The 15,319-nt window shown below is 35.0% G+C and overlaps 1 protein-coding gene across 2 annotated transcripts in view; it reads left to right on the forward strand.

Annotated features, from left to right (window-relative positions):
• Nucleotides 1-14,319, forward strand: part of hdac11 (histone deacetylase 11) — a 31,206-nt gene extending 16,887 nt beyond the window's left edge. For both annotated transcript variants that reach the window (XM_067431285.1, XM_067431284.1), the window contains 3 exons: nt 7,720-7,816; nt 9,681-9,859; nt 10,858-14,319. In XM_067431285.1, the coding sequence (XP_067287386.1) occupies nt 7,720-7,816; nt 9,681-9,859; nt 10,858-11,082 (501 nt within the window). In that variant the 3' untranslated portion in view covers nt 11,083-14,319. The remainder of the gene's footprint in view (nt 1-7,719; nt 7,817-9,680; nt 9,860-10,857) is intronic.
• The last annotated feature ends 1,000 nt before the right edge of the window (nt 14,320-15,319 follow it).

A 15,319-nucleotide genomic window follows, 5' to 3' on the forward strand; every position in this document is an offset into this window, starting at 1 on the left:
TCTTTATGAATAGGTCTTAAGGGAAACCTCTTAGCTAAGAACTTTTACTGCCATTTAGGAGAACCCTTAGTGGAAGATAAAATGTTTTGTGAATACGGCCCCAGAGCTCTGAATGGGCAATCAGCTACAAAGAGTTCACGCTCATCACTTCTGAGAAAACCATTCATGGTGCCAAGGTTTTAGGTGCGTTTTTTTTTTTTTGTCCTTTTTTTCCTCCAATAATTTGAACGAAAAGCAAAATATATGTCACCAAGTGAATGTATACTAAGAAAATGTAAAAAAAAGGGTCAACAAACTGTGATGCACTGTGCATTCGGACTAGCCTGACGTGATCATACTCAATTCCAGGAAAGACCTCAATTAGATAGACCTACAACCAATCAGAGCAACGAAGTGACGCATAACGTTATTTGTCAAATGTCAACAGAACTCAACTGCACTGTGTTGCCAAGTCTGTGTTTTTCCGCGGGTTGTATTCCATGTCCGCGGGTTAAAGCAACCTCAATTATGTGATATATAGACCCATGAATGTTTCTGTTCAGGCACAATTACTCCTCTTTGGCTCAAGTCCAGACTGAACTGCCCGAGCTCAAATGTTGTGGGCGGGGCCGAGTTCGGCTGGTATCCAGGCTACATTCTGACACCTTTATGACCATCATTCCATGTTTTTATGAATGTTGATCAATTTAAGGATCAGTTTGATCAATGTAAGAAATCCTTTCTAAATAAGCTTCAGAATTCAACACGCATGCAGAGAATATCCCTCTTTACTTTATCTTTATCTTTATCCCTCATCCTTCCATTGCACTTTGTAACAATTTCTTGGTCCAGAATGCTTATTTCATTTCATTTTGATATTTTAATTTTTTTATTAAATTTTTTTGTTATTTTTTTATTTTATTTACCTTTAAATTACTATATTTTATCAAATATATAGTAATTTAAGCACATTCTTAACATTCTTTAAACTTAAAATAACTTAAAATAACTAACACATTTTAATGCATAACCCTTTTAATTCTAGCCTGGCTCTGTCCTTCTACGTACTTCAGCTCAATTTTAACTTTTCTTCAGTACTCCGTCCAGGATTGTGGTATATTCTCTGGTTTTCTCTGATCAAATTTGAACCTGTCCAGTCAGCAAACCGAGAGAGTGGCTGAGAACAATGACATTGAAGTCGTAAGCTAGTTTGAGATGACATACGTCACAACCAAACATCAGCGATTGGTTATGGCAGATCCAGAGTGGCTCTGGGCAGATCCAACAGTTGTAAACTTTAAAAGAGCACCCGCCTTCAATAAAGTCAACGCCTGTCAATAGAGAGTGGACAGACTCTCTGTACAAATGAAATTTATGAAAGTCTGGTAAGACCAGGCTATTTTTTATTCTGCTCAAAAACAAACAAAAAATCTTACATTAGGTGTCTAAAAAAAAATATATATATATATATATATATATAACATGATATTTCATAACTCTTGCCAATAGTAGCTCTTTATGGAGCAAATAAGCTGTTCCGCTAGGTCCTAAAGTCGGTTTGTAGACATTATAAAATACATTTTTGGTAAAACTTTAGCAGTTTTAGTTTGAATTTTGAGAACCTTTCAGTTTTTCTATGGCTACTAAAGCATTCCTCGTATTCCATTTAAAATTGACCCGCTAGGGAAGGATTTGTTACATCCACAAAATCCAGTAAATGATTACTTCTCAAATCCAGTAAGTGATTTTTTGTGTGTGTATTCATGGTTCAAGTGCAACAAAAGTAATTGGGTCATTGGATAACTCCGATGAACACTCAATTATTGTTGTTTTTTTTCACAAAATTTATTTTTTATTAATGAGTTTCGGGTCAAAATGACCCGAGAGAAGGATGAACCAGGAGAATCAACAAAGCAAACATAAACCAAAGACTATATAAGACCAAGAACTGAACAACATTCACAACATAGTTCAACATTCACAGAACTACACAAGACACAGGTGGGACTTATCAGTAAGAAAGGTATCAAACAGGAGGAATCAGAACACTGTAAAAAAAATCAGGTCTCCAATTGAAAATTTTCTAGTGACTGATCACATCTAAATTTTTCAGTTGGCCGAATTGAATTTCTATGAATTAAATTGCATCAGTTCACATAATTTCATTTCGGCCAACTGAAAAATTTAGATGGGATCAGTCACTAGAAAATTTTCAATTGGAGACATTTTTTATTTATTTTTTACAGCTAAAAGTACATTTACATGACAATGATGTACTAAAAACAGAAAAGTTAAGTACAGACAAAGTTAACATTGTCAAAACGATTGGATCGGTCAAAACACGCGGATCTGCCAAAACAACTGTATTATGCTGCCAGGCCAGTAGTTGGCGATGTTACTTTCTAAAGGAAAACTACGCTCCTACAGACTGAACACATAATATGCATACGCAGGATGTTACCATTAGTTTACATGGAGTTGAGGATGGTTTAGTTTTCAAAAACTTGCACTTTGAAACCCATTTTCAAAAGTTTTCAGTTATAAAACGCCGCTGTCATCTAAATGAATGGCCAAAAGACATAAAAAAGTTTTCTGTTTTTAGTTGAATATGGTGTCATTTAAATGGCTCCTTGGGAGAGAAAACGTGGGAAATAAAGGCACATGAACAAAAACAGAAAATCTGTCAGGCTAAACTTAAACTTTTAGAGTACATATTTATCATTCCGGCAACCACTAGTCTTAACATGTCATATCCTTCCTTCCTTAATTAGTGTTAATCAACATGTTTCCCTCTAATTTGCAGTTTATTGCACTTTCCTTCCTAATGAGTCACCTCCCCTGCTAATTAGCCCAGCCTATTAATTAAGTTCTCATGGACCCAGGAGCTTTTGTTCTGATAACTTTGGTGCTACAGTAGCACATAAAACTGTCATAAGCATTTTTAAGTGTGGCTTGATCGTAATTATAGTCTTTTGCTCATTGACTAAGCCAACAAGATCAGATCAATACTATTGCCAGGTGAATAATTCATGGAGGGCCACAAGCAGAACAAAGGTGGGAATCTTCATGTTGGCATATAAATGGGCCTGAAAGCGCTGTCTCAGCTGGGTTTAAAGACTGTGAAAATACTGAGAGGGGAGAAAGTGTCGTTGAAGCTGCAATTAAAGTCTTAAAATTATGACACGTGATGCCAGATGATGGTCTCTGGAGGTGACATCAGTTGCATATATGAATTCATAAGTGTGTGCTAACAACCAGGATTATCTCTACAATGAGAGAACAAATTGTTGGTCCCTTGTATGATGGCATATTAAGAATTAAAGTACTTAAAGTAGTTGTTAGCATCCTTGGAAAGTTTCATACCCAACTTAAAGAAATAATTCTTATTGTTTAATGAAATGCAGTAATGATTTACTCATGCATGTCATTTAAATAAAAAAAATGTATGTGCCCCCGTAATCTCAATAAATAGCTCCCTAATCCCCTTACAGTAACATCTCTTCTCAGATGATGTGTTTACAATTCGTTATGGACAAAATCAAGTCCCGCCCAACGGTTTCACTTATATGTCACAATAGAGGGTATGCATTGACGCCACTTTCCCGCCAAGACGGAGCAAAAGAGCTGCTGCTTAAATGGATTTAATGGGGGAAACTGCAAAAACGTGATTAAAACAAATGTTTGTCAGTTTCAACTAAAGGTTGGAATCGATATAGTTCATTACAACTAACCAAAGCTGTAGTGAGCCATAGATATTGACAAGCAGCCAGGAATCATGTTTTCTGACATCTGTATGAGCCTGATTTCTACACCGGGGAATGGATAAAGCAAATTTGCATGTGAACGCTTTTTATAACTGCAAATAGGTTGGTCTAAATCAGTGTGATCACTATATTAGTGTTTTATCGTCACGTCTAGCCCTAAAACTTGTATAGTTTTTGTCAGTGTTTGTTTAATATCGAATTTATGTAGCATATAAGCTGCTAAATATCTTAATTGATGAGTTGTCAATACAAGTAGGATTTTACCCCAAACTTCAACATATTGACAATCCCATCTATTTTTTTCACTGTGGGTGTATAATTTGCGAAGTATAGTTAGGTTGTTTTTACCACAGGCTTTATTTTACACAAAATCTATTATAAAATCCCATAGGAAGATCTCGAAGGAACTAGCGACAATGTCTTCTGACATTATCCCTGCACCACTCTATCAGGCTATATATTTTTCAGAAATAGTCTACTGTTCTTATCTTTGTGTAAAAGTTTTTAATGAGGAAAAAAGTATTTTTCAAAGTTGCTATTGGTGCATTATTGATCAGTGTAATTTTTTTTATATTTATGCTTTTTGACATTTTTATATTAATTAAAGAAGTGGCAGGACATTAAGAATCAGGCAATGTCACTAGTTGGATTCAGAGTAGGTTTGCTCTTATGCAGTGTTATTTTAGTGTTATTGATACACTATTATTTTAATTATAATATTGTTATTTATTTTGTATTATTATTGTATTAATATATACTGTAAGATTAATATTATTTGTATTCATATTATTTTTATAAATTGATTTAGCTTTTATTTTTATAGTTGTATTTTTCATTTTAATTATTTTGTGCTTTAGTCATTTTTATAAAAAACATTTATATATATAAATGATATGCTGATTTTTTGAGATAGGAATTTTGGGTTTTCATGAGCTGTATGCCAAAATCATCAGTATTAAAACAATAAAAGACCTGAAATTTTTCAGTTGGTGTGCAATGAATCTAAAATATATGAAAGTGTAATTTTTATCATTACATTATGGAAAATAATGAAATAACTTTTATCACGATATGGTAATTTTTTGAGAAGGACCTATATATATATATAGCTTTTTTATTTTTCCATTTTGAGTATGTTTTGATATTTAAACTTATCAGTTTTCAGTTGGCAAAATTTAATTTTCTAATTTTCATTTAAGTTTAATATATATATATATATATATATATATATATATATATATATATACATACATACATACATACATACATACATACATACATACATACATACATACATACATACATACATACATACATACATACATACATACATACATACATACATACATACATACATACATACATACATACATACATACATACATACATACATACATACATACATACATACATACATACATACATACATATATATATATATATATATATATATATATATATATATATATATATACTCTCTCTGACTTTAGAGTTGATGATAATTTAATGTCATCACACATTCAAACAGCATCCTTTACCAGCCCTCTGAACACATATCAAACTGAAGAGGGAAAATCTACATGAAAACAATAAAATGGTCCATCTGACAGTTTCAGCATGTGCATGTATTAGCAAAAAGCCTTTGAGTGTTCCAGCTGCGAGTTGATTGCATATTTGGTCTCTGATGCAGAAATACTATACCTTCCATCTTTTGCTCTTATGATAGTGTTGATTCATTCAATAATATTACCATTCAGTTCACCTCTACTCGATGACCATCAGTGGAACTTAAGGGTTTTTGCATGTTGAGTAATAACTTCTGTATATATTATTAATGTAAGCCGCCTGTTAGATTTCAGAGACTTGAAATTGCTACATGGATATCTTTTTGCCAGCAGCAAGGTTTTGCTGCTTGAGCACGCAGATGGTGCTGACAGGAGAATGTGAATGTGTCCCTAACGTGTGGTTCATAGTCTCGTAATTGGCTAACGGTCTGAGCACAGAGATGGGCTGTTTTGGAATAAGAGGTTGTAGTTGTGCACGAGTTGTGGGCCTTGCAGCAGTTTTAAATTAAAAGTGACAATAGCCAGACGCTGTACATGACAGATGAGGAGGATGGAATGAAGAGGGATGGAAATGTTATGTCTTCAGAACACAGAGCTCAACACTTAACATTTGAGGAGATCTCTCGCTGTCAGAAACAAAAGCAGTTGCTCTCACACTGGACACATGTATTAGACTGCATTAGAGTATTGTTGACAAGCAGTTTTGAGATTTTTGAGAGTTGACACAAAATGGGTGGAATAGTGTTGTAAAATACATATTTTGTGCTATTTTTTTTTAAACTTTTGTTGATGGAGAGTTTAGAGAGAGGACAGGAGTTTGTAGACAGAACACACTGGAATACACTGCAAACATAATTGTATTTTTCCAAAACAAGGTGGGTATGCTACAGGGGTATAAATATGCACCCACTGGTGCTCATTGGATAAATGAGAGGTAAACGGCAGATGATGAAAAACAAAATTCCAAGGTAAACTAAAAAGCATTTAATGCCCTGGGCTAATTCATTAAAACATTAAAAAGGTTCAACACGTTTAAACTACAATGCCTTCTTCCTACAATGCCTAAATATTAGCAATTAGCGAATCATCTAAAAAGGTAGTTAACTAACCCAACACACACACACCCCATACCCCGATACCCTTAAATAGGGCACTATTTGAGGGGACAGCCTTTTGTTGGGGTGTCCGAAACCATAGTGGACATTATTGAGTGCACTCATTCGATCCCACATTGCAACGCAATAACGAGTATACAGCCGATGTACACACAATACCTGTCTGAAATGAGGCATGGTTAATTTAAAAAAGTTTTTAATGCGCTGGGCTGCATTACTATATTGGCTGAATCCAAAATCGCCCCCGATACCCTCAAAAATGGCATTATTTGAGGGGACAGCCTTTTGTAGTTGAGTCCTAAACCATAGTGAATGTTATCGGGTGCACTCATTCTATCGCCCCGTAAACCCTCAATCACTATTCCCTACGTTGGTCCACTAATACAGTTCACTTGAAGGAGTGAATGAAAACGAGGCAGTGAATTCACATTTTGTTTTGTTTTTTCCATATTTTTTGTTTCATTTATTTGAAGCTAAATTATTTTACCTGTGATGCTTTCTAGTGAAAATATGAATATTTGTTCTGTTTGGATCAATTGAATGGATATTTCATTGGTATTTCGATGCAAAATCATTTGTTGTCTGAAGTTGTGCAGAAAGCAGTTGTGGGAATGGGTACTGGGGGTTATTTTGATTTGATTCGTTATGTTTTGTTTTGTTTTGAGGATGTATAAAAAGATATGTAATGAATATGGCGACAAAATGTTTTTTTTTTTTTTTGCAGTATTTAAGCAGGAATTTGCACCCATAGAATTCTGGAAGGCACTGAAGATTTCCACAGCATTTAAAACATAGTCATTCACAAATAATTGCTTGCATGCTCATTTATGGAATATTCTGGCTAATTTAATTTCAGCTCATTCACATTTGACCTTGTTGGAATTTATAATTATTCGGATATTCTTCCAAAACCAGTGCTAAAATTGCATTAAGCCCTAAATATTTCACTCAGAAAAAAAATGGGCAAAAACCTTTAAGGGTACATATTGCAACCCTAAGGTACTAATATGCATATTTTAAGGGTGAAAAGGTTACAAAGATGTCCTTTTAAGGGTACTGCCCCGTTGACAAGCTGTTGTACCCCTAAAGGTACAATTTTACACACATTTTCTGAGTGTTCCTATGTCAGCAAATTTATATATAAACCCCTAGACCACATCTTTGTTTTAATACAGTGAAGTGAAACCAGCAGCAGCGTTATTCTTAGCTCACTGATAGTCTTAGTTTTAGTATTTGTTAGTGGAAATAGCAGGAATCTATGTAATATGAATATCTGCTCTTTGATGCATATTGCAGGGAAATGGCCACGAACGGGATTTCCTGGAAGACAGACGCGTTTACATAATGGATGTCTATAATCGCCACATCTATCCAGGAGATGGATATGCAAAGAGTGAGTTAATGTGCATTTGAGTGTGTAAATGGGGATTTGAAGTGATCCTGATTATGTAAAGATATCCTGTCCCACAGTGATAGGAGAAGCTGAAACGGATCATGGTTATCTGACTGATTTAGCCTGGACATGCTCTTTATTTGCATATCTATAAAAATTCACACATACACACTCTCACAAATAATGGAATACTGTAACAGGTGAAAGGAAATCTGGGAAGAAGGTAAAGTACATTTGCTCTCCTACAGGGGGCAGTGTCCTGCAACCCTCATGATTAATATGATCTGTTGACTCACTGCCTTTATGTGGTTGAATGTTCTCATCATCCACATTTCTCATTAACTTAACCCTTATCCATACTGGCATGGCCAATTAAAAGGGATGGCAGGGCAGTTGACAGAATATATTTGTTTTTCTACCTTTTTATAGGTAGTTTCCTCACACTCTTACAGTATTTTGTCAACCCCTGGTTTACTGTATACTTTATGCATTTATTTATTTATTAATTGTACAAAATATATCCTATCATTTAACTCCCATTTTTTTGGCTTACAATAAGATGGTATTTACTATTCAAAATTCTAATTGGTTGATGTCATTGTCATATTTGCATACTGAATTGTGATTGGTCTTCTTTTTCTGCCTCACATACACTGATATTTCCTTTAGCAAATGTTTTGATTGATATGTTGGATCTCAAAGAAACAGCCCACACCACGCTTCAAATGGCACCGATATGGTCACATTATAATCTTAGTCAATTAACGCACCCGTTATCTGCGCTGTTCTAACTTGCTCTGTCAAACATTTGAGTAGAAGTGACAGAAAAATTGCTGTTCTGTTAAGCTCCAGTGCACACTGAGCGACAACTTGTCAAACCTGAGATGATTTCATTAAAGCATTTACATAACGTAACCAGCTAAACATAAGGTTTTATAAAAGTATAATGTTCTGACTTAAACTTCCCCTCGCTCTATTGAAGGCACGTCCTGGCTTCCCATGATAAGTTTCACATGGCCTCGTTTTCCTTCAAAGTTTCATTAGTTTCTTTCTGAGCCATTTCCCCTCTGTGACTTGTATGTTCAAAAGAGAACGTACCTCAGTTTTCTGACTCTGTGTATATGAAGTCCTCTCATCTGCCTGTAAAGGCACAAGAGACTAATTGGGTCTTGAAAGCGTCGTAGAAAGCAAGGTATTGTGCTCTTTTTGCCTTTAAACCAGGCTTAAATAAATGAAAGAACACCTTACATTAGTTTTTATTTGGGGATGGAAAAAAAGACAGAAATCCTTATTTAAATATTATTTTCAGAAAATGGGCACAATTTAAAGGACTAGTTTGCCCTAAAATGAATAATTTAGTCTATGACTGTTATTTTGTGCAATATTTATTGCATGCTGTTTTTTTGGAACTTGACAGCTCCTTCACTTTCATTATATTGAAAAGAGCAGCTTAGACATTTTTTGAAGAATGTTTTGGGACCACATTAGGACGAGTAAATAAAAAAACAAACCCTTGTTTCTGCTGTTTCGTTAGCTTCTTTGTTTTCAAGTAGCACACAACTCTGCCGTCATTATGTTAAGCCCCGCCCATCGACTCTATACACGATGTGATTGGCCTAACCAGAGTTTGGTTTTTCCAGCTCGCAAGCCAACGGAGAGTTGCTAGACTACCCTGGCTGCAAATTAGATTTGCTGCCGCTAGGGTGCGTCTCGATTTCTCGGCTACTTTAGGTTATTTTGTCCATTATTAGAGTGTATCTGCTCTGAATTGCTGTTATCTAATCTGTTTGCTGACATTTTACCTCTGTCTTTATCTGCTGTTAAGGCGGTGAAAGTTTAATTTGTTCTTCGTTTCTGACTTCAGGGGCGATTAAACGAAAAGTTGAGCTGGACTGGGGCACAGAAGACATGGAGTATCTACAGAAGGTGGAGCTCCATTCGGAAGGAGCACTGAACGAAGTAAGGCCTGACATTATCATATATAATGCAGGCACAGACATCCTTGACGGAGACGCTCTCGGAGGTCTGGCTATATCCCCGCAGGTACAGCTGTCATTCATTCTTCCTTCCAGTCTTCCATATCAGATCTCAAACGCACTTTTTCGGCAGGGTTTTCTAGCTTGGTCAATACACTCTTGTATCAATTATTGAGGCTTTTCTTTACAGTATGAACATACAGAAGCACTGAAGAATGTCTTAATTTTGTAGATTTGGAGGAAGATTAGAGGAAAGACCTTTATTAAAATAATATATCATATACTGTATTAATGGTGACTGTTTAATATGCCTACACAGGAGGTTACCCTGTGCCAATTTGACGTCTAATAAGTCAAATTATAGCAGCAATTTTCTTTACTTTTTGTAAAAATTATTATTTTACATTGTGATTTTTTAAGACATTACATTATTCCAGTAAAATATCTAATAATCTATAAAATCTAATTTTGTTTAAGATATTAATATTTGGGTGGCACTTTACAATATTGTCCCATTAGTACATTTTTAATGCATTAACTTCCAATGAGCGTATTTATTCATCCTTAGCATTAATTATTAAAATTATTAATAAAAATACAACAGTTTATTGTTAGTTTATGTTAGTTCAGGTCCATGTTAAATAATGTAATTTTAACAAATTGAAACTTGTTGTAGTGTTACAAAAATTCTAAAAATCTCAAATTATATACATTTTATTTTTTTTATTTTTTTGTTATACCAATTTTTTGGCATATAATTATTTTTTTCCCAAATGTATGCTTAAAAATCCATCTGTCTGGGCAGGGTTTGTTGCCACTCTGTCTGAACTTCTTCAAACTATTTTCCAAGTATAAAATAGCCCAGTCAAACTTATTATACTTAACTCTGAAGAGAGAGACCAAATATTAGTTTAGTTGATTGGACCAAGTCAACTCCTCCTCACATAATAACTATGCTGTTTTCTTTTCATTTATAATGAATTTCAAATAGATAATTTGCTAAAAATGACTGATTACACATGTAACCATACTAAAAACTTTCACCCCTTTCACACCCTCTTTCAGGGTATCGTAAAGAGAGATGAGATCATCTTCAGGGCAGCCCGGCGACGAGGGATACCCATCCTTATGGTGACGTCAGGGGGCTACCAAAAGAAGACCGCCCGCATCATTGCTGACTCCATCCTGAATCTGCACAGACAGGGTTTGATCGGTGAAGAGGCTATTGAGGGTGCGGGACCCTCACATGTGCCGCTTATGATGACCAAATCCGCGTTGGCTGCCATTTAATCTCCCCAGAGCTTGGACTTTGTCAAGTGTGTCAAAAACACGCTGTTAATTTACTTAATGCAAAAAACTAATATATCATGTTCTGTGGTTTGGTGGTTTGGACCGAGATCGACTCAGGATAGTTTTTGTAGTTCATCATTTTGAACTATTTAAATTGTGTTTTTGTGGTGAAATTTGGAAATTGGGTGATATTTTCCATTTCCCCCTAATTTCTTAAGGGTGTTTTATGCAATGCCTGTTTGCACATTCATTTTTTTGAGGAATAGTTCACACAAAAATAAATTCTGTCATCATTTGCTCACCCCTCATTACTAATCCACTTCATTATATGGTAATGCATGTTTCTCATTTTGTGTTTCACTGAAGAATGACAGAATTTATTGTTGGGTGAAATACTATTCCTTTAAACCTTTTTAATTGGTGCCCACAGATAAGGGCATTGGAAGTAAATTGATTTCTTATCAAAAAATCGAAGGAAATCCCCAGTTTGAGATGTACAAGAAGAATTTACCAAATAATTTTATTGAGTGATTTGTGGCAGCTCTCTCTTACACTGAATTAGATTTATTAAATTGTGGCATTATGAATCAATTTTGGATTCATTACAGATTCCTCATTGCGTTGACCTGCTCGGCTACGCCTTAAATTATTCTGTGACATTAAATGGAAGTTGCTCTTAGAGACGTGCTTTTGTGACCGATTGGTTGGAGCAGCGCGCAGGAATTCTCATTTGTGTGCATCAGCAGGTGGACCACTGTCAGTCTGAGTGCTTTCGATCATATTACGCCTGGCAGGCTTTTGAAATATCTTCAGGCTGAGGCCGGGGCTCTCTCTATTAGGAAATGAAACTTTTCATTGGAAAGTCTGAGAAGACACTGCAGTTGGTTCCTAGTGACAGGTTCAAAGCCGTGATCTTGTCTGACTCAATTTAGCAAAATAGGTCCTATCATCTAGAGAATAAATAGGAGATGATGACTGTTTTCTTCAGATTTTTAATTCTAGTGTGAAATAAAGGTTTTAGTTTTATATTTATTCTGTTGTTTTATTTTTTAGACATCAAGTGTAGAATGATCTACATTTTGTACTCACTGAGTTTATTACTTCAGATTTGTCATTTGATTTGTCACTATTCGAATATTAAGCTTTTGAGTTTATTTGATGATATGGTTCATCCAGAAATGATTCATCATTTATCTTTTCCAAATATGTTTGACTTTTTTCTTGTGGAACACACAAAGTATTGAGCCTCTAAAGGGACATGGGGATGGAAAAAAATATATGATATGGTAAAAAAAACAAATATTTACACAGTGTAAAAATTATACAGAAAAAAAAAATATTTAAATTATTTAGAAAAAAAGTTACCTGGTTGCCTTAAAATTTTGAGTTCATTAAAATTAAAAATTTTCAGTTAATACAATGAACATTTTTTGAGATTCGACAGCCTTTATTAAAATATTATTAAAAGATTTTGTAAGCATTTTGGGTAATTATGTGTGTGTTATTTCGAATGACATAGTGAAACATGCCAAATTGTGCTATTTTCATGATTTATCACATTTTTTATGTGGTTCAGATACAAAAATATTTTGAGTTTCTATTTATTAAACTAATTTCCTTCATTGTATCAACTCAAATTTTTAATTTCAGTAAACTTAAAATTTGAAGGCAACCAGGTTACTTACTTTTTTAAGTTAAACCAACAAAAACCACCACAAATTTGCTTTTGCGTTCTCTTGCAAAACTGGTGATGGAAATAATGAGGAAAAACTATTTTTCTAGGGAAGCGCTAAAGTTTTGCAACAAAGTAAAGTTTCTAGGGGGAAACACATTTTGTGAGCGAACGCAAAGCATTGAAATATAATTTCTCGTCATATTTTTTTCCCCAACACAACCTCTAGTCACTATCCATTCTTTGTATAGAATAGAACAGCATAAATGTTACATTTCTGCAGAAAAAAACATTAGGGTTGGTAAATGATGACTTAATTTTTGAATGAAGTATCACTTTATTTAGTTATATTTCAAGCTCTAGGTCGGTATTTAGAAGATTGTCTTCGTAGGGCGAGTTATGAGTAATAAACTTTGTGTAAGGCACTTATACTCAGGTTGCAGGGATAATGCTCATTGCTCTGTTCTGTTGTGTGAAAGACGCAGAAACTAATTTCACCAACCTTGTTCATGTGGTGATTAATAAAGATTTACTGGTGTTAGTAGACCCTCCAGACCTTTCTGCACTTAGAGCACAGAATAATATAAAAACATTGCTCTGTTTGTCCGGGCATCAACCAATAGCATGATTTTGAGATGGGATTATATTTTTGTGTGGCTAATGGCAGATGGGGAATGTTGATGGCGCAAGTGGTACAGAAACTACACAAAACCTTTAAGCATGTAATTGTCCAAATCTACTGAAATATGATTTTTGTGATTTGTATTTGTTTACATTGATACTTCCTGTTCAACATATCCCGGTTTGAGATTTTAAATAGTAGGTTATAAAAGATAAGAGAGAAGAACACTAATTTGGTGTTTACTCTTTTGGGAATGGCAAAATATGAGAGTTATGAATTTTTTTTAAGCCTTGGTTTGAGGTTATGAGTCTGAAATTGCACTCGGGAGCTGGAGGGATCTTGGTAATGGACACTAATGAGTATAGTAGGGCTCTTTTCGTCACTTTCCTTTCTTTTCCTTTTTAATGAAAGCCGTCAAAAGGATGCGTGTGGAGGTCACTTGAAAGACGTGAACCCTTTAAGTCTAGCCAGCAATTTAATGGATCCGTACATGAAAAGGACCACCGTGGTCCTGCTTGAACAAATGACTTGGCTTACTAATGAGTATTTCATGTGTATAGATCTAAATGGTTTGGTTAATTAACATTGCATAATAGTGATTTTTCTGTATGTACACTAGACATTTAATGTGCTTGTGATTTTTTGCACTTTATGAAACATGCCTATTCATTTGGATTGATTTGAAATGACTTACAAATGAATTAGCACTCTTATTTAACTCAGTTGTATTGTAAACCTGTGTTTCATGCATAGAAATACTTCAGCACTTGGGTAAAATACAGTACATTTATACATAAATCAATAGAGATGGTGCTTAATAACATCTAACAAATGTGCCAAATGTTTTCATGTTGGGTTCGTTGTGTTCTGTTGTATTTGGCACTTTTTGTTTAATACCATTTTCATGTAAGAACAAGGAAATAAATCAAGTCTAACAATGCAATTACAGAAGACCTCATGTTTATTGTATACCATATCTGTTAACACTTCATATGATTTATATGACTTTTTTTTCCATCAGCATGACATCTTGAAACACCTGCTGGTTTATTGTTCGAAATCCTCGCCACAACCGTAGAAGATTAATGTTAAAAGCAAGTGCTGAGCGGCAGGACATATTTGCTGTATTATTCATCATCTCTACTTTAAGTCTCTTTGTTAGCGTGTTTGTTTTGCAGTGCCGTTTATGTTGACGATTCAGTATGTGTGTTCCCAGGGAATCGAACCCACGGCCTTGGCGTTGCGAGTGGCATTTGAGCTGGATGCACATGACGTGGATATTCTTTCAGATGAGGTGAACGATTTGCAACCTTTGTTCCATTTGATACATCTTTTTTTCCAACCTAAAAGCCAAAAGCTACACCCACCGCTCTGAGCTTTCCGGTGTGCCAGCTGTACATACGTCCCTCGCATACTCCACCCTGTTGATGTTGTCATGGGTTATTTCAGGAGGTGTCTATGACTCAGCAATCAAACGTCCAGAGTTCACTGACGTCATGCGAGGTGTCCACCTGAGAACTACAAAAGCGGCTCAGATGTCTTTATTTAGACACCCCATCGCCACCGTTTTACAGGCTCTCATTAAACGCTGCTATGCCCTGTTTACATAGTCTGAGGTAATGAGTATGGGTCCCTTGTTCCTTACTCTTCAGCCTGATTAAGGACTTTCTTGGGTACTTGTTCAGAGAGAGATGTTAAAGTGGTCCTTCTTGACTCATTTAGGCATGGCAATGGGGAAGCTATAAATTCTTGAGATTACTTTTTAAGTGCGAAAAACAAAAAATGTAATGTTCGATACTGAATATTTAATTTTGAGTGCAGACACATGTGTCTGTCTACATTTATGGATTTATTTAAATGCATTTTATTTGTGAACAAAGTTTACAGTTCCACCATTCAGTCACTCCTGGGTTGAACTTTATATAGTTGCTGATTTGGATTCA

Source organism: Pseudorasbora parva, chromosome 22 (genome assembly GCF_024679245.1).
Source record: "Pseudorasbora parva isolate DD20220531a chromosome 22, ASM2467924v1, whole genome shotgun sequence".
Lineage (NCBI taxonomy): Eukaryota > Metazoa > Chordata > Actinopteri > Cypriniformes > Gobionidae > Pseudorasbora > Pseudorasbora parva.